General features: G+C 46.3%; 1 protein-coding gene across 2 annotated transcripts in view; it reads right to left on the bottom strand.

Annotated features, from left to right (window-relative positions):
* Nucleotides 1-20,805, bottom strand: part of RASA1 (RAS p21 protein activator 1) — a 1,052,852-nt gene that overhangs the window by 206,925 nt on the left and 825,122 nt on the right. The window contains exon 23 of one of the 2 annotated variants that reach the window (XM_085632429.1): nt 17,322-17,369. The exons of the other annotated variant lie outside the window; for it this stretch is intronic. Within the exon in view, the coding sequence (XP_085488555.1) occupies nt 17,322-17,369 (48 nt within the window). The remainder of the gene's footprint in view (nt 1-17,321; nt 17,370-20,805) is intronic. 2 annotated transcript variants of the gene reach the window in all.

The raw sequence follows: 20,805 nt of genomic DNA, 5'->3' as shown, positions 1-20,805 counted from the left end.
GTTCAGTTTCAGGCAGCTGAGCTTCATCCATTCTGCGACGTCCTTCATTCCTTCCTGGAGGTTGGTTTTGGCGGTGGCTGGGTCATTGGTGAGGGAGAGTATCAGCTGGGTGTCGTCGGCGTAGGAGATGATGTTGAGGTTGTGTTTGCTGGGGGCTCATGTAGATATTAAAGAGGGTTTGGCTGAGCAAGGAGCCTTGAGGTACGCCGCAGATGATCTCGGTGGCCGCGGAGCGGAAGGGAGGGAGGCGGACTCTCTGGGTTCTGTTGGAGAGGAACGAGGTGATCCAGTCGAGGGCTTTTCCTTGGACCCCAGTGTTGTGGAGGCGGGTTATTAGGGTGCGGTGGCAGACGGTATCAAATGCGGCTGAGAGGTCTAGGAGGATGAGAGCGGCTGTTTCCCCGTTGTCAAGCATGGTCCTGATGTCGTCGGTGGCTGCGATGAGGGTGGTCTCGGTGCTGTGGTTGGCTCGAAATCCGGACTGGGATGGGTCGAGGGAGTCGTTTGCCTCGAGGAATGCGGTCAGTTGTTTATTGACGGTCTTCTCGATGACTTTTGCAGGGAAGGGAAGAAGAGAGATGGGGCGGAAGTTCTTGAGGTCTTTATTGTCCGATGTGGGATTCTTCAGAAGGGCGTTGATTTCTGCGTGCTTCCAGCTCTCTGGGAAGGTGGCGGACGTGAAAGAGTTGTTTATGATGTTCCGGAGGTGGGGTGCGATGATGGTGTCGGCTTTGTTGAAGATGTGGTGAGGACACAAAGGCAAAAATATTTGCCTATCGCTGCACTGATCCCATCCTGACAATGGGAATACTCATCTGCCCTGCCACCCTCAAGGAATGGACCTCCCACACCAAATGTTCTTCGTCATGACCTCCGACTCTGAAACACTCCTCAGTTGCGAACATGCAGAGTGCCTTCAACTGGTCCACTTCACTAGCACTGTGAGTGATGTTGCCAATGACATAAACCGCATGGTCTGTGATTTTCCTCACCTCTTTACTGGCCTAGAGCACCCTAAAGGACCTCCGATCTCCTTACACATCAAACCTATGGTCTGCCCTGTCCCACTGTGACAACGCAGGATCCCGTTTCACATCTGTCTACTGGTAGAGTCGGAACTTAAGAAACTCGAAGACCCCGGGGTCATCGAGAAGGTATCAAGAACCATCCCCTGTGTGTCCCCCATGATAGTGGCAAACAAACCCAAGAAGCCAGGTTGCAGCTGCATCCACATGCTCCTCTACAACAATGCCTCCATGATTAATGACTTAATCGCTGACATAAATGGATACAAGTGACTTTCAATGCTTTACCTGACCTTGGGCTATCTTTACCTGGAGCTCCATGAGGACGGTAGATATATAACAATATTCTCTCTTCATGTTGGCCGTCGCTGCTATCGCATGCTCAACCTATGGTCTGCCCTGTCCCACTATGACAACGCAGGATCCCGTTTCACATCTGTCTACTGGTGGAGTCAGAACTGAAGAAACTCGAAGACCCCGGGGTCATCGAGAAGGTATCAAGACCCATCCACTGTGTGTCCCCCATGATAGTGGCAAAAAACCCCAAGAAGCCAGGTTGCAGCTGCATCCACATGCTCCTCCACAACATTGCCTCCATGATTAATGACTTAATCGCTGACATAAATGGATAAAAGTGACTTTCAATGCTTTACCTGACCTTGGGCTATCTTTACCTGGAGCTCCATGAGGACAGTAGATATATAACAATATTCTCTCATCATGTTGGCAGTCGCTGCTATCGCATACTGAACTTTGTCATTTCATCCACAGCAGAGGTATTTCAAAATGCAATACGAGAAGTCCTCACTGGTATCGAAGGTGTCATCAATGTCAGTGATTACATCCTCATCCATGTGCCTATCTTTGACAGTCACCACTGCCTGTGAGCCTTCCTAGAACAGGATCTGCTTGGCTGGCCCCATCCTTAATGGCAGCAAATGCCAGATCTTTCGCAAAGAAGTTGAATTCTTTGGCTACATTTTCTTGAATGAAAGGATGAAAGTTGACCTAAACAAGTGCATCAATATCAAAGAAGCACCCTCTCCAACATCTGCTGCAGAAGTCCAGAGCCTTAAAACATACTTTAGGAGACCTCTGAGACACCTGACCAAGACATTCGCTCAACAGATGTGAGTTGAGACTGGGAAAGATGCTTTTCAAGCCATTTAAGACGCTGTCCCCTCTAGTACACAGTAATCGCATACTTCAATCCAGCGAAGGAATCTGGTCTTGTGGTAGATGCCAGCCCCATTGACCTCAGGAAGGTCCTCATACAATGCGCTGAGTGCAACGGGTGGGCTCCCGTTACGCTTGCTAGCAAGGCCATCACTGAGACAGAGATAAGATATTCCCACATAGAAAAAGAAGCTCTTGCCATCAAGTGGGGCTGCCATCATTTTCACTAGTATCTCTATGGGCAGCCCTTCAAATTTGTCACAGATCACAAACCACTCACTCCACTATTCGCAGGAACAGCACCTCATCCTGCCCCCACACATAGATTAGTAAGTACTGTAGCTTGAAAAAAACACAACTGTGAGCTACAAACCTGGGTGTGACAACCCAGCCAAATACCTCTCATGACACCCTGCCATTGACCAGCATCATCAGCTGCTGATGGCTATGCCCACTCGATCGCTGAGACTAGCTGCCCGAGGTCGCCCGCCCTCTAGGATATCGCTGATGCTACGACCTCAGACCCTTGCTTCCTACAGATCATGGAAGTGGCGAGATGGAGAAACTTCCTTAACGACATAAGAATGTATGATGTTACTCAGCATGATTTTTCCACCCTCCCGAACATCCGACATGAGCTAAGCACCACAGAACAAGGGATACTTCTAAGATAGCCCGCTCACTGCGGCCACCGATACTGACCCTTGTACACACCAAGCCCCTGAGGGACACCAAGACCAAAGCTCGGCTGAGGAGAAAGGTGTGGTTCCCCATTCTGGATATGAAAGTTAAGGACATGGTAGCTTGCTGCCACTGGTGCCAGTTCCCAAATCCCGAGACCGGCCCCCTCGCATCACCAACGATAAACTGAGTGCCAATCCCTTCCACGACATCAGTGGTAACTTCGACTCGCTACCAGATAGATGCCACATTCTAGTTGCCTCAGACACCTTCTCAAGTTTGCTATCATGGAGGTGCTACCAAGCACCACTTCTGCCCACACAAGGAGATGCCTTGACAAGATCTTTGCCATCTTCGGTGTCCCTATCCTCAAGAGGGACAACTGTCCACCGTTCTGGAGCCATAACTTAAAACACTACATGGTATCCTTAGCAATAACTCACAAGAAAATCATACTCGATGGCCTCAAGCCAAGGGTGAAGTCGACAGGCTAATGAGCTCCTTAAACAAAGTGATCCGAATGGGCTGTGAACAACTAACCGACAGTGTGCTATCCACACCGTTCTTGGAGCGTACAGGCGCACCCCCCACCAGCACCTTGAAAAGGGCACTGTCTGATGTCCAGTTCGGTAGAGCAGTGAAGGACAATATTCCCCACACAGACGAGTGGACATACGAACTGCTGGACATAGAAGCCACTCAGAAAATAAAAGTCAGGAACAATAAGGCCCCCCTATCCCGTGAAGCCCAGCACTCCAACATCCATGTAGGTGACTAGGTATTAGTGCACAATCGATGCCTCTGAGGAAAATTCAGGTTGCTGTTTAAAACATGCCTCCTCCAACTTGACAACATGAAAGGTGCTATGATAGCTTTAAGACACTTTGATCGTGTCACAAGGAATGTGTCCTTCTTCACCAAGTGGAGAATGCAAGCACATAACACGGAGAAGACACGTTCCTCCCCCACATCTTCGGGAGACAGGGACAGAGAATACCACATGAGACATTGAAATATCTAACCATCCATAAGAGGAACAACTCTGCCCTGCCAACAGAAGGCTCAATAGTCATGAGCAGCAGAACCTGATAGCGCAGTGATGACAGACCAAAGACACCAATATAATCTAAGGAATAATGTGAGAAAGCCCAAGAAACTCGAGGACTGTCTGCAAGTAACTAAATGAGACTAGAAAGGCTCAGCGCCCCCACAGACATGAACATTGTGTTTGTATACTTGGAGCTGCAGCAGGATTACCAATAAAGTGCAGTCACTCACGGGGCACAGAACCAGCAACACAGTGTCTGTGTTGCCTTTGTGTGCGTACCCCTCGGTCCCCGACCCCTAGCCACCACTCACGCCACTGTATGTATGTGTGTGTCTATATATATATATATATATATATATATATATATATATATATATATATATATATATATATATATATATATATATATATATATATATATATATATATATATATATATATATATATATATATATATTATTTATTTATATTTGCTGCTACTATTGAGCATATCTCTAAGGTCGAACATTTTTAAATGGTAAAAAGAGGCCATTCACATAATGGGTAGGTGACGAAGAACAAGTCACTTCTTTGGAAACACTTTTATTGCAGAGACAATCTGACCACAGATTCCTCAACTTAGAACATTCCAAAGGTGCCAGACTGGATCTGGAAACTCTTGAGCTGTCCCTTTGCACGCTGATAAGTGGCATTGCTCTGCCCCATGTAGGTGTCATCCACGTGAGTAGTGACGCTGCCCCAAAAATGCAAAGTCACTTAAAAAAAGTGTTTTGACCAGTGTGCACTGTGTAATGGGATCTTTTGGGTGAAAACCGGGAGGGTAGGTGAGGAATTTGCAGTTGTATAGTCTCTACACCAGAAAAGGTGTTTCTGAAGATAGGTAACTTCTTCTGATAAAGATTCCATCACCTTAGAATAGATATCAAAGAGGGAATGCGAATTGTCTCAAACGTCATGGAGGATGGAGCGGGTGAAATGTACATCTTGACGGACTCCACTGTCCACGCAGTAGTGCTTCGTGGTATGACAACTATGTGGGTATCCCGCATGGCAACGCAGTAATAGCGGCCTTGGCCCTGGTAGAATGGGCCCGCAAGCCCTCAGGAGGCTGTTTCTTAGCTAATGCGTAGCAGACCTTAATGTAGAGTATGATGCATCTAGAGATAGTCCGCTTCTGCACAGCCTTGTCCATTTTCAGCTACTGCGAACCAGATGAAGAGCTGATCATCCACCCCATGGTCTCTGGTGCGATCAATGTAGAATGAGGGTTCTCGTCAGGTCCAAGCAGTGGAGATCTTTACTCCTCCTTGGAAGTGGAAAGAAAATGGTAGGCAGGGTGATACTCTGGATGACAAGAAGGAGAGTGCCAACCTTCGGTAGGAAGGAGGCACATGTCCGAAGAACCTGTTTCTCAGGGAAACAGCTGCTGTATGGAGGATGGACTGAGAGAGCTTGAAGCTCGCTGACTCTCCTAGTCTATGTAAAGGTCAGCGGAATGGCCATTTTTAAAGTCAAGGGCAGCAGAGAAACAGTTGTGTCGTGGTTCGAAGGGGGACCACATGAGAAATGCAAGGGCCAGATTGCTGGAGCACAACTCCTTCAGAACTATCCTGTATGACATACTACTGCCTTTCTCGCTACACATATGTATGATCTTGATCCAGGAGGGCAACTAATACTGCGACGCTGGCCCTGTATCCCGCGAGCCGTTCTCCCTGGAGGCTGCAGTCTCTCAGCATGAGCACTGGAGAAGGAGCGACCGTGTGGTGCTTTGCTTTGCCGGGGGCTGCGTGGGCCTGCAAAGCCAGCTGACTGTTTCCTGATGATTTAGGCTCCACTGATGAGATAACTGATGTGATTTTAAGGACTCTTGTGCCCAGAGTCAGATGGCAACCCTCCTGACTGGCTGTTGAGTACAACGAGGCTCCCTGCTCCTATTTGAGATCTTCACTGCTGTGGCCTGTGAGTGTATAACTGACCACCCCCATGCCCTGCGGTGTGTGACTTGGTGGCGATTACCCAACGCTTGCTTTTTTCTTCTGCTATCTGGCCTGTGAGACTGCTCTTCACAAATCCGGAAAAGCAATCTTGGCTCACCATTGAGCACTGTAAGGGCCATAAACATATGCTGGAGTCTGTGCATGATGTTGGTTGGAGAAAGAGCAGAGGATAGCGGCTCCGTTACTTCCACTGAAGTTGCTACCCTCCTGACAGAGAAGAATGCTAGTCTCGCCAGCATAGATTCGAAAATAGATTCCCTCACCCATTGCATGGATGACATGAAGGAGCACTTCACTCATCACCAGATGCCCATAGATCAAGCAGAGCACAGGATCTGGAGAATGGAGGATGATATGGCACAGCACAAGTCTTTGTTAACTTCTGGTTTTTGGAGGTTTTTAGTTACCTATATGATAACTGGTTCTCTGCCCCTTCTAGGCGAAGTGTTACTAGTTCGCATTGCGATTTGTGCATTTTACTATTTTTGTACTTGTTACTGTACTTGGGAGAGGTGTCCTGGAGCACAGTCACAGGGCGACTGGAGCCCAGTGGGAGGTGAGTTTTTGGTTGTGATCATGCTAGTTTATTTGCCTGTACGTGGTATCTCTCTCTATAGCTCTTATTTTACTGGGTCCCTTACATGGCTTCAAAATGTGCTACTTTGAATATTAGGGGACTTAGCAACCTGCGAAAACGGTGACACATTTTGGCTTATTTGACTCGTCATAATATTGATGTGGCCTTTCTTAAAGAAAGTACATTTGGCTCCAGATTCAAACCCCTCCCCTTTTCTGGCTAAGGCTTGGAGGTACCATAGATATTTTGCCACTTACTCAACCTATTTGCGAGGGGTAGCTATTCTAGTTAATAGACCAGTTAAATTCCACCCTCACTACACATTCGCTGACCCAAAGGGACGCTTTTAATTTGTTCGAGATGCGACAGGTTCTGTACATATCACTTTAGTGAGCCTGTACGTCCCCAATGCCAATTGCCAGATTTTTGTTTACACACATTATTTAATGCCAACATACCTTGAACACTCATGCTGTGCTCTCCCGGAGGGGAGGTGTGGTGGTGTGGTGGTGGGGGTGGGGGGGGGGGGGGCGGGGGTGGTGGTGTGGTGTCACAATACAGTTTTAGAACTATTGATGGATTCACTGAAAGTTCAGCTCGCACACACAATAAGGTGGGGGACAGCCTTACTTCCGGCAAATTATATGGTTGACATCTTGAGTGCACTGCTTCCTCAGTCCCGAGTCTACACGTTTAACTACTCAGTGCTTGACTCCTCCTACTGCTTGGATGCATGGTTTGGTACCAAGGACATACCTGAGTGGACCACAGCTTCAGATCACATGCAACGCATGCTCTCTGACCACACCCCAGTTTTCCTAACCCTGGAGCTCCCGGCAGAGGCTCATGCTATTAGACAACAGCATTTTCACCCCGGGAACTTGCTAGATAGTATGTTCAGGGAGGATATCCGGCAAGCCACTAGAAACTATTTTTGTGAGAATACGGGCTCTGTGGGTACAGCCTCAGCCTTATGGGAGGCATGTAAAAAGGTAATTTGAGGGGAATATATCAACATGAGCTGGGGTGTCATCCCTCATAGGTGAGTTGAGGCAATTGGAAAGCGCTATTAAGTCACTAGAGGAGACCCATAATCAGGATGGGGCAACACAGTTTTAGGAACCCTGCAGCTTAAAGTCTGGGAATACAAAGAGGCGGCGGTAAGGGAGCTTCGCTTTTCTGATAAATTTTGGTTGGCCTGTAATTATATAAAGGGAGAGCGTCCTGGGCATATGCTTCCCTCGATGATTCATCACAATTGGGCGGTGAATCATATTAAAGAGATTCTGGGGGAGGATGATACACAGCTCATCAGCTATTGTAGATGGATTTACTGCTTTTTATAAACACTTGTATTGCTCCCGTACTGCAGATACCCCTCCTAACATGCATATTTTTTTGGTGGACGCATGTCTTACAGTTATCTGCTCCTGAGAAGAAGCAGCTTTGTCAACCGCTCACAGTGGAGTAGATTAGTGGGGTAATTTCTCAACTAAAGAACAGCAGTGCTCCTGGGAGTGATGGCCTCCTGGCCGAGTTTTATAAAATGTATGCAGAGGATCTGGCTCCAATTCTGATCTCAGTTTATAAGGAGGCCTTTCAGATGGATCGTCTCCAAGGTTTTATGGCAGAAGCAATCATAACTGTATTTTTAAAGACAGGCAAACCCAAATCAGTACAGCTCCTAACGATCCTTGTCCCTAATCAATTTGGAGAGTAAAATTCTCACTAAATTGCTTCCAAATCGGCTCTTGTTGATGATACCTGCGTTGGCTCGATCAGACCAGTCGGGTTTATTCCCTGCCACTCCATGGCGGACAAGTTATGTACTCTTTTTGTCTTCACTTATCAATTAGACCCCCCAGCTAGAGGTAGCTGCAGCTTTTTTAGATGCTGTTAAAGCACTCGATTACATTGAATGGCGCTTCATGTTCACGGTCCTTGAGCGAATTTGGGGTGGGTTTGGCCTATTTATAATGGGTTAAGATTCTGTCAATATGCAGCAGGCCCGGTTGCATGTGAATTACTTATTAGCAGACCCTTTCCCTATTGAGTGTGGTATGAGGCAGGGGCGCCCTTTGTCACCCCTCCCCATTACATTGTTATAGAGCCTTTGGCCTGTCTTTTACGAGATCATCATCACTATAGGGGCATCAGAGTTGGTTGTGGAATGTCCTTTTGTTTATGTATGCAGACGATGTCCTTCTCCTTATAAGAAACCCTACTGTTAATCTGCATTCGGTCATCCAAACTATCATATCTTATGGGCAGTGGTCCAGACTACAGATTAATTGGAATGAATTGCAGTTAGTCCTACTCACTGACGCTTCCACCAGACTGGAACTAGGTTTCCCCCTTCACTTGATAACAAAGCTGATTAGGTATTCAGTCATTATGTATCACAGGGATTTAGACACTCCTATCAGGGCTAACTATGGCACATCCATTTCCTGTCTTACTCACTCGATCCATTGACAGATTAAGCTGTCCTTATGGGTAGCGGTCAGGATTGCCCCAATGAAAATGGTTGTGCTACCAAAGCTCCTGTATTTATTTCTGAAAATTCCTATCCCCCTACATAAGATGTTTTTTCCCCAACTACACTCTATTATCCTCACCTTGACATGGGCTGGCAGACCACAGAGGATTACTTGGTCTAAATTACAGAAGCATTATCACAAGGGTTTGGAGCACCAAATTTTGAGCTCTACTATTTAGCTGCCCAAGCCCAGTTTGCTCATCATCGGATTCATAATATTCGCTGAGCGCCTCACGTAGATCTAGAATGTAGTCTGACTGATCCGGCCCCATCCAAATATAGCTCTACTGCCCGATCACCCTATCCCGAGAGAGAGATCCATACGGTCAAATGCTCGAGCTGAGTGCAGACTCCGTTGGCTGAACTTAATGAGGTGCGCCATCGTTTTGGCCCGCAAGCCGAGATCGCTCATTATTGATATCCCCATATAGTGTGACAACTGGCACTCCTATTTGTGTTGCAGAATACACAGCTCAAAAACACGGAAGACTTGTTCCCTAACCGCAGCTTCCTTCCTGTGGAAGATTTGGTTAGCTCATATCCTTCTCTTATGGTAGATATGCTCTGCTATTACAATCTTAAACACATCTGAAGAAGGTTGCTTCCTGACTTTCCAGCTCCCCCCAGGTATGTCGGATAAACATATTATAACTCTTATGTATACTTGGTTCTCCCAAGGTACTTCTGAACCAGAATGGCACACTTGTAGTCAGTGGTTTGCAGATTTGGGCATTGCCATTACTGATAAACAATGATCCTTTTGCTGCACTGTCACCAAAGATATTTCTCCTAAAGGGAAACATAGTTTGATCAATTATAAGTATCTGCATAGGGCCTAGGTCGGAGACGGGTTGCAATAAAGACGAAGTTACTTACCTTCTGTAACGCATTATCTGGTAGAGACTATCTAGCTGCATATTCCTTACCTTTGAATTTCCCAGGCGTCAGGCAGGATCCCAAAACTTTTGCTGCGCAATATCCCTTGCGCGCGATGTTATGTAGCTCCATTTGGCTCCGCGTGACGTCGTAGGCAGCATCGGTTATGACATCGCGGTGCCTATATAAGCGCCACCCAGGTGCGCAGACGTCAGTACTGTTCGTATTTTCCACGCCAGCAGTGCAGAGCCACGAAGAAACTGACATAGTAGTGTGCAAAACTAGGGCCCTGAAAGTGGGAACACCACTAGTCCTACGACATCAGTCCGCAAAGCGGGGAGGCATGGGTGGGGCTGTAAGGAATCTGCAGCTTGATAGACTGTACCAGATAATGTGTTACCAAAGGTAAGTAACTTGTTCATCTGATAGAGACTTCTAGCTGCCGATTCCTTTCCTTTGAATCAGATACCCAAGCCACACCATCCCGGCGGTGGGTGGCGGACTCATGATTTAAACTAAGTCTAGCCGTCCCTGGGCACTTGACCATCAAGGCAATAATGTTTTGCGAACTTGTGCAATGATGACCACGTTACTGGCTGAAGATGTCTTGGACTGGGACACCCGAGCCAAGGCTGTAGTCGCAGACTTACCTCTGGTGGAAGGGGCCCTTAATCCCTCAGGGGGCTGGTTCTTCGCCAAGGCAGAACAGATTTTAATCAAAATAACGAGGGGAGTTACCCCAATGTGCAGCACACAACGGGACGGGGAAGAAGTAATAAAAAAATCCACAAAGTGTCCCTATTGAAACTTTATCAAAATTGCTCATGGGCATAAACAGAGGGCTGTTATTGTTCCCTACACTATCAAAGTCTACCAAGAACACGAAAGCCACCAAAATTGTGTCCTTTTCCACAGGAAAACAGAGACCACTTACAACATTGGGAGTTGACAACCTGCCTTGGATGTTCCGAGATAGCAGGGAGGCTGAATTAATTCGACAAGGTTTTTATGAAACTGAAGAAAAATGAAATATCTTCAATCTAATGCATTGGCATCCTCTTAAAGATTGATGACAAGGACAAGAACCTTGATCTACTTTACACTGCGAGAGTTAAACTCCCAATGTTTTAAGTGGTCTCTGTTTTCCTGTGGAAAAGGACACAATTTTGGTGGCTTTCGTGGAACAAGCATATAATCCTGATCATTAAGGCAAAATAACTACCCGGCAGAGAAATTCGATACAGGAAGGTCATCCTCCTCCTCTCAATGCCCTCTCAATTGAAAAGATGAGATTTGAAAAAAACTGTTTTTAGTCCTGAAGAAGGTGGAAATATTATAAACAACACCGAAACGCTGCGTCTACTTTTAATCTTTGTGGTTTTTGAATTAACCGGATCAATTCTTTTTTATAACGTTTATAGAGTGTAACCCAAATTTGGGAGGTTTAGATATATGTTTTTATGTTTTCTCATGATTTGTAATAAATGATTATATTTTAAGTAACATGCCTCCTATAGAGCTTTTCTAAAGTGCAGATTTAGTATACAGTGTTCTTGGTAGACTTTGATAGTGTAGGGAACAATAACAGCCCTCTGTTTATGCCCATGAGCAATTTTGATAAAGTTTCAATAGGGACACTTTGTGGATTTTTTTAGAACAGATTTTAATGCAGAGAATGACCCAGCAGGATATGGTCCTTTTCTGCACTGCCCTTACCTGCTTTGCTCCCACATACCCCACAAAAAGCTGGTCATCCACCCGGAACTCTTTTATGCGGTCAAGGTAGAATGACAACGGTCTTTCTGGGTCCAGTCGGTGGAGACGTTCCTCTTCCTTAGAGGGATGTGGGGGAGCAAAGAAGGTGGGCAAAGTAATGGACTGACCCAGATGGAATGGGGTCACCACCTTTGGTAAGAATGATGCCCTGGTGCGAAGCACCACCTTGTTCGGAAAGGACATAAGATAAGGAGGCGAGCTGGATAATGCCTGGAATTAACTCACCCTCCAGGCCGATGTAATCGCCACCAAGAAGGCTGTTTTGATGGTCAACAGCCGAAGGGGACAATTGTGCAAAGGTTAGCACATCAGGTAAGTGAGGACCAAATGAAGGTCCCACTGTGGCATAACAAAGGGCGTGGTGTGGAAATAAGCGAGCCAGCCCTTTTCAGAAATCTACTTACAATAGGAGATTTAAAGAGTGAGGGCTGATCTGGCAGCCACAAAAAAGCAGACAGATCAGAGAGGTAACCCTTGAGAGTTCCCAAAGCAGAACCCTGCTGGGCAAGAGTTAGAATGAATCAAAGGACAGTAGAAAGAGAAGCAGAAAGACGATCAAGGGACCTTTCTCTATAATATAATTAAAATTTCTGCCAATGGCAGGGGTACACCGTCTTAGTGGAGGGCCGCCTGTCTGCCAGAATAACGTTACAGACTTCGGGAGGAAGGTCAAAAGCTATCAACTGTCGTTGCTCAATCTCCACGCATGGAGGAGCAGAGTTGGCAGGTTTGGGTGGAGAACCCCCCACCATGCTGCTGCAATAGAAGATCCTCCCGAAGGGGCAGCCTGATCGAAGGATCGATACTCATGCTCAGAAGCTCTGGATACCAGACTCTCCTCACCCAGTCCGGTGCCACAAGAATGACTTGGGCCCGGTCGCTCCTGATCTTCTTCAGAACCCTGGGCAGGAGTGGTATGGGCGGAAAGGCGTACAACCTGTCTGAGCACCAATCGCAAAGAAACTCGTTGCAGAGCCATGTCCAGAGACGCAGGGCTTCTCAACAAAGGGTCCACCACCCTACCTCGCTCGTTGCAGTATTACATGGCAGTGGTCTTGTCCGTGAACACCTGCACTAGCTTCCCCTTGACAGAAGGAAGTAATGCTTTCAATGCCAACCGAATAGCTCAAAGCTCCAACAGGTTTATGTGGTGCCCCGTCTCTGCCGGAGAACAGTGATCCTTGATCTCCACCTCTCCCATGTGACTGCCCCATCCCAGAAGTGACGCATCCATCATGACTGTGAAATCTGGTTGGGAAAGGGAGAGAGGTCTGCCGTTGACTCAATTGCGGTTCATTAACCACCAATGCAAATCCTTCGCAGTTCCTTCCGAGATCTGAACTGCGTCAGTGAGATTTCCCCAATGCTGTGCCCATTGGAACTTCAAGTCCCACTGCAGAGCCCGCATATGCAATCTTGCGTTTCTTACCAACAGGATGCAGGAGGCCATGAGACCCAACAGCCTCAGAGTCAACCTCACCGAAATCCAGTATAGAGTCTGAAACATCGGAATCATAACCTCAATATCCTGGACTCGCTGCTCGGGACGATAAGCCCGACACTACACTGTGTCCAGAACAGCTCCGATGAAAGGGAGTCTGGTGTGACTTCGGCACGTTCAAAGAGAAACCCAGCAAATGCAGAAGGTTCACCAAAGTCCGAAGGTGAAAGACGACTGCCTGGGGCGAAGCTGCCTTCATCAGGCAGTCGTCGAGGTAGGGGAAGACTGACACCCCTAATCTGCGCAGATGAGCTGCAACCACCAACATCAACTTGGTGAAAACCCGAGGGGCACTAGTTAGACCGAAGGGGAGCATGGTAAACTGAAAGTGCTTGCGGCCTACCTTGAACCGCAGGTAACGCCTGTGGTCCGGCAGGATGGGAATATACATATCCTGCAAGTCCAACGCTACCATCCAGTCTCCTTGGTCTAGTATAGACAAGACCTGAGCCAAAGTGAGCATTTTGAATTTCTCCTTTTTAAGGGAGAGATTGACAGTCTGAAGATCCAAAATGGCCGTAGCGTCTTGTTTTTCTTCGGAATCTTAAAGTAGCTGGAGTAACAGCCACTGCCTACTTCTGAAACTGGGACCCTATCTATAGCTCCTTTGGCCAAAAGAGCTGTAACTTCCTCTTGGAGCAACTTAAAATTATCCTCTGCCAGCCGTTCCTGACTCAGCGGAGGAGGAAAATAAAGTAAAGGAAGAGAATAGCCCTCCTGGACGATCTGCAAAACCCACTTGTCTGTTGTTATAGATCTCCAGCGGGGGAGATGATGACTAATTCTCTCACCCAGTGGAGTAGTGTGGTCCAGCAGAACCAACCTAGGAGTGCCTGGAGGCTGCGGCTGCTGGTGGCTGTGTGGCAGACTAGTTCTGGCCTCCATTCCAAGGACAGAATGTACCATGTCCACGTCCTGGCACAGCCTGGGTAGTCTGAGCGGGACGGTGGCTAGGATAGGGCTGACACGGCTGGAAACCCCTTAAGTTGCCACGAAAGGGGCAAAAGGAAGACTGGCTGCGAGGAGAGGCCCAAGGATTTGGCCGTACCTCGAGAGTCCCTAAACCTGACCAGGGCCGAGTCTGCCTTTTCCCCAAAAGGCAGGTTCTATCAAAGGGCATGTCCATCAAATTGGCTTGGACATCCCCCGAGAAGCCAGTTGTACAAAGCCTGGGGTGGTGTCTCAGGCCCACCATCGTTAAAATCAATCTGCCCAGCCAATCGGTCGTATCTAAACCACACCGTATAGTAAACTTTGCTGCATCCCTTCTGTTCTTGACAGCTTGGGAGACTTGTGGCAGCACCTGGCAACCGTCTCCCAAAGAGAGTGGGAGAAACGCCCCAATAAGCGCGCGGTATTCACCCAACGCAATGCCAGACTGGAGGAAGAAAACATATTTTTCCCAAATGAGTACAGTGTCTTTGATTCCATATCCAGAGGGAAGGAAGAGAATGCGCCTTGGGACGTAGAGGCCTGCATCACCAAACCTTCTGGGGTAAGGTGTTGGCTGAGGAACTTTGGGTCACCCGGAGCTGGGCGATGGCGGCATGCAATCATCCTATTCACAGGAGCCCCTGTGCTAGGCTCGGACCATGTTTCTAGAAGGATGTCCGTAAGTGCCTCATTAAAGGGCAATAAGGGTTCAGCAGTGGAAGCCCCAGGCTGAAGCACTTCGGTCAGGAAATTAGCCCTGACCTGCACTGAGGGCAACTCCAGCCCTAGGACCTCAGCTGCCCTCTTAACCACCATGACATAGGACGCCCCTTCCTCCGTAGCCACTGTAGTCGGAGAGAGCATGCGAGTGTCTGGGGAAGTATCCAGACCACTGGCTTCCCCAAGTTCCCCATACCAGTCCATTGTCTCCTCAGAGACATCCTGGTTCTCAAGAGGGTCTCCAGACTCCTCCCATTCCTCTCCTGAGTCCAGCATGTCCGCAAAGTGCTCTGGAGACAACATCGAACCCCTGGGTCCTGTCGACGTCGGAATCGGCGTCAATGGATGCCATTCCGGCTCAGTGTTGTCGGGGATGAGGATTTTCGGATTGGACGCTGGGGAAAGTCGCGTTTGCACGACGGGAATCGATCCGGATCCGTGATCGGATCCCTGAGGCCCCACCAGCGCCTTGGCCAGAGCCGACGGCATCGAACCCGATGGGGCCCCATCCGACCCGCGGGGTCCAAGGGCTCAAATACCCGGCGAATGGCCCCGTAAACCTCTTTAATTTGAGAAGGAGTCGCTCCGGCTCCCGGAAAGGGTGGAAGGCGCAAAATCAACTCTGGCTCCGCAGAACCGTGCCTAGAGTGTCGGTGCTCCTTACCTTTCTCAACAACAGACGCCAGTTGAGGTGAAGTTGAAGTCCGCTTGGTCTTCTTCTTCTACTTGTGCAACTTCCCCGAGTGTCCAGAGGACCACGAATGGGAGGAAGAGGACTTAGGGCTCCGTGAGTGGTCCCACGACTACCTCTTCTTCGAACAGGACCGTGACCTCCTCGGAGTCTCGCTTGATGGTGTCAACTGCCGGGCCGCAAGCAACTTTATTGCTCGCTCCCTTAAGGTCTTAGGGGCCATTGTCCGACAGTCTGAACACAACCTCGTATCCTGGTCGCGTTCAAGACACCACAGATATACACGGTGGGGATCGGTGACCGACATCATGCAGGAACAAGTCCTGCATGGTTTGAAACCTGTCTTTCTCGAAGACATCCCTCACACACGAAGATGAATCCCAAAATATCGACAAAAGTCGAGAAAAAACCTGCGAAAAAGCGGAAGAGGGGTAGCTCTTACCGGATCAGCGCTTAACTAGTGCGGAAAGAAAAGAACTGACATAGGCGCGCCTGGATGGCGCCTATATAGGCACCGCGACGTCATAACCTACGCTGACATCACGCGAAGCCGAATGGAGCCAACTGACAAGGGGTATTGCTCAGAAAAAGTTACCGGATCCAGCCTGACGCCTGGGAAATTCAAAGATAATGAATCTGCAGCTAGAAGTCTCTATTAGATATGGGGATGCATATGCACCCTGATTTTCAAGGGATGGTTGAAGCATATGCTTATGTGTAGCGAACTAGTTGAGGCATATGCGGAGTTGCTTCCGCCCACCTTCAGACAGTGATGTTTGGGGACCTCTCCCAGATTTTGTAAAGAGCATTGGCAAGCATGACTCGCAGATATAATTCTATATACTTTGTGGTGGTTGCAGAGTGGAGGTAGAGCCCTTTCCCTACATAGCCTGGGTTCAATTTATACATTTTTATACAAGGATGGGTTGATTCAATTGTCGGGTGAGTAGGGAGGCGGGACAGGTCATGATTTTGTACTGCTGTCTAACTATGCTGCTACTCTGTGGGGCTGTTGCATGAAGTAATATGATTTATTATTGCTGGTTGTGATTTCTAACTTTGCATTTCGCAATAAAATTCATAATTAAAAACAAAATCAATTAAGGAAGTAGGTACAAAACATAAAACAAGAAAATTACAGAAAATAATAAAAACGAAAGCAGTGCCACCCAGCTAGCAAAACAGTGGCAATATGAGTGACTGAAGAAAATAAACAACTGATATGGACTGTACACATTTTAAATTACATTTGCATATAGTGTGCAACATACGAGAAACAATAGTTTGTTCTTATATGTCACTGTGCACACATTTTAGGTATCGGTGATTTGAGTCAATTCGATGTTCGAGCATGAGCTGAGGAACTAATACATACAGACTGGATAAGTCCTTCTAGCAGATATTCTTTTTTGATCAGATGTGTATATTTTAAAAAACACAGAGTGGGTGTCTGTGATCCCTACATTTTGGCTTTTGGAAGAGAACTGATGCAGCAGCATCTACAAATCAGGCTTCTCTGGGCAAGGGATGAAAGCTACATATTGTGCATACAGTCCAAAAAGATAGTATTCTCATTTTCACAAGATCATGACATAATAAATATTTTCAGACTGATGAAAAGCACAGCAAATGTAAATCACCGTCGGTTTTTGGCTCAGGTGATTGTGGCACAAGAAGTACACAAACGATGCACCACACGTACAATGAAATGAAGATCATGCGACGTTAAGTGCATAAGCAGTCACCAATTAAAAAGTATAAAAAAAACTTGGTCTTACAGCTTCGGAGATAAAAATGCAGGACTGGGGCACATCATCATCCCGGCCCTCCAGTGCCAATCAGAATAAAAGGAATTGTTGTTAGATTGTGTTTACAATTCACATGCACAGAGAGGTTATTAACAGTTAAAAAACATGTAGGACATTTTTTACATCCTACATCATGCACATGAATGTTTTACAATCTGTTCATGATGATAGTGCTTCACTCAGCGTGTTCAGAATGCAATTAAAACTGACATCTGATTTCATAAGGCAGAAGAGAGACCCACTCCATTATTTCGCCCTCCATGGATCCTTAGATTTTAGAACTCAGCAAGTCTCATAGCAAAACAGTATATAAATAATGATGTGCAATACATTTAACATTACAGAACCTATTTTTATTTCTTGCATCACAACAAGCTACTTATGATTTATTTCTAATCCGGCGGTTTGGGAGAAAAATCATACAAAAGTATGGTTCCCACATTTCGAATTTGTTTTAAGCCCACTACCACAATATGTTCTGCTTCTACATTGCAATGAATAGTCACTGATGCATGTTACTTTATAGGTCTGGTGTTAACCGATATCTTTTGACTTTTCACAAAAAAATCATGCACATATATATACACATATATATATATACATACACACACACACACACACACATATATATATATATACACACAAACAAAAAATGTTTTGTGAAAAGTCAAAAGATATATATATATACACACACACACACGTTTTTTGTGTGATACACACATATATATATACACACACACACACACACACACACACACACACACACACACACACACACACACACACACACACACACACACACACACACACACACACACACACACACACACACACACACACACACACACACACACACACACACACACACACACACACACACACACACACACACACACACACACACACACACACACACACACACACATGCTTTGAACAAGCCTTCTTCATCTTTTCCCCTGTTAATGTGTTATTCGAAATACAGGGCAGAGAAATGAGTCAGCTAATTTTAGCCATGGGCTAAGACCCCAAAATGCTCTCAGAATGGGCTGAGTGCAACTTGGAATCCTCACGTAGACTGTTGTTCTCCTTGTGAAGTATGCAGAGAGTGACCGTGAAAAAATTCAGAGTGAGATTGACTTACTCAATACTGAAATCAACAAGATAGAGGTAACAGATCTTATTACCAAACACAGAGAGGATATGTTGGGCAGGCTGGCACGAGAGGAAGAGATTATCAAGAAAAGGAAAACATACAAATTTCAGAGGGACAAACTTGATTACGAACATGGTCAAGTGTTCACGTTTTCTAGGAAATACGACAGCGTGAAAGCAAAGAACAAAAAAGTGATACTACCGTTGTCAGTTCCTAGGGGCGCAGCTAATGACCTGATTCCCTCTACTTCAATCTCTGACTTGAGCTCGGCTATAGACAGCGAGTCCGACAACGAACTTATGAGGGCTCAGAGGTCGGGGTTTCAAAAGTTTTCCCTGGGGCAGGAGTTGGAATGTCTACGCCAGGACAGAAGACAAACTCTGCGCCCACGTGTTAAAAATGTCAAGGACGCCTCAGACGCAACATCAAAAGAAGGGAAAGACGACAAAAATGTAAACAACGCAGGCAAAAAGTACTACAACAGGAAAGCAAAGAAACAGTGGGTCCGCAAATAGTTGAAAAAAGTGATGACCAGACTATTATTAATCTTTCCAACATTCCTCTGACTAAAAATGAGACGTCCACACTGTCCTTAGGCCTGTCCTTCAGTCCCAGGAGTGACTTCAATTATGCAGAATGCCGCATCGATATGTTCAAATTTGTACGCAAATTAAAACTGCGCAAGTTTCATCTAATGCAACCCGCCAGAAACAGACAGGTTGAAGCTCCTGACAAAACCTCTTCAGCCTTAACGGTGGGTGATGTGGATTTGATGCGCGATATGTATGACCTACAACGAGAGGCTGGTAACTGTACATCATCATTTAGCCAAGAAATAGTACGGCATGATACAGGGGCGTTAACATCATTTAAACCCAAATCAACATTTTGCCCCATCATGATTAGAGACAACATTGATCTATTTCATGATAAGGTTGTACAGGTATAAAAACAGGGGGCCATTAAAAGGAAGTACACTGCCCAGGACAATCAATATTATCGTTTGATAAAGAAACTTCAGGACAACAAGGACATAGTTATCAGACAATCTGATAAGGGTGGCAACATCGTTCTTTGGCCACGCAGTATGTACATGGCGGAAGCCCTTAGTCAATTGGATGTGACTGATTGCTACAGAAGGAGCGATATGGTTGTAGTTAAAGCCTTTTGGAACTTGTTTTATTCAAACTTACTGGCATGGAAAAGTAAGGGTTTTTTTTAACATCGGACGAATTCCACTTTCTCAAAAATGATTACCCGGTCATGCCAGTGTTGTACTTTATACCAAAGGTTCACAAGAATGTCCTAGTACCACCTGGGAGGCCAATCATATCAGCCCGCAATAGTATCTTAGAGAATGCGAGCAAGTATGTGGATTTTTTTCTACAAGATTTTGTGAGACAGTTACCCTCATTCATTCTTGATACTGGTGACCTTCTGCGCAAATTGGAGGATGTTGTTTGGCAGGACAATTATTTGCTTATTTCTCTTGATGTCTCTTCACTGTATACCAGCATCAACCATAGAGACTGACTAAAAGCTGTGGAGTTTTACTTGAGCAAACGGCCTATTTGTTTTATTGAACATAACAAAATGCTGATGTCAATCATTTCTATGTGCCTAGAGAACACTTTCTTTTTATTCCAAAGACAAGTCTACCAGCAGATAAGGGGCGTGGCAATGGGGGCCTGTTTCTCCCCAAGCTACGCTTGTCTGCATATGGGATTATGGGAGGAACAGGTCCTCAAATCATCATTTGAAGAAGTTGTTCGCAACCACATAGTTCGTTGGTATAGGTACATTGACGATCTTCTAATTATTTGGAAGGGCCCGGAGATTGGGGCTCTTCAATTCATTGATGACATCAACAACAACTTGAATCTCAAATTTTCAGGTCAAATTAGTTGTGACAATATTTGTTTCCTTGATGTTGAACTGTTTATCCTTGACAACCATTTGCATTCTAGACTCCACAGAAAGGCAACTGCTGGGAACTCTCTTTTACATGCCTCTAGCCACCACCCTGCACACCTGATCCACAGTATTCCCTTTGGGGAGATGCTGCGTATCAGAAGAGTGTGCACCATTGACTCAGACAGTTTGAAGGCACAGTCTGAATGCCGAGCTAGATTTCTTAGACGGGGGTATACCACGAAAATGATAGACACAGCCATATCTAAAGCCAACAATCAGGGCAGAACACAGGCATTGGCCATTAAATCACCTAGTGTTTCTATCATTGAACCAGGGACTTCGGAACCACCTAGATTAATCCTAACATATAGTCAACAACAACATACT

This window comes from Triturus cristatus, chromosome 2_1 (assembly GCF_964204655.1).
Source record: "Triturus cristatus chromosome 2_1, aTriCri1.1, whole genome shotgun sequence".
NCBI lineage: Eukaryota > Metazoa > Chordata > Amphibia > Caudata > Salamandridae > Triturus > Triturus cristatus.
Note: the sequence above shows the minus strand (reverse complement) of the source record. Positions and strands in the feature narration are given on the sequence as shown.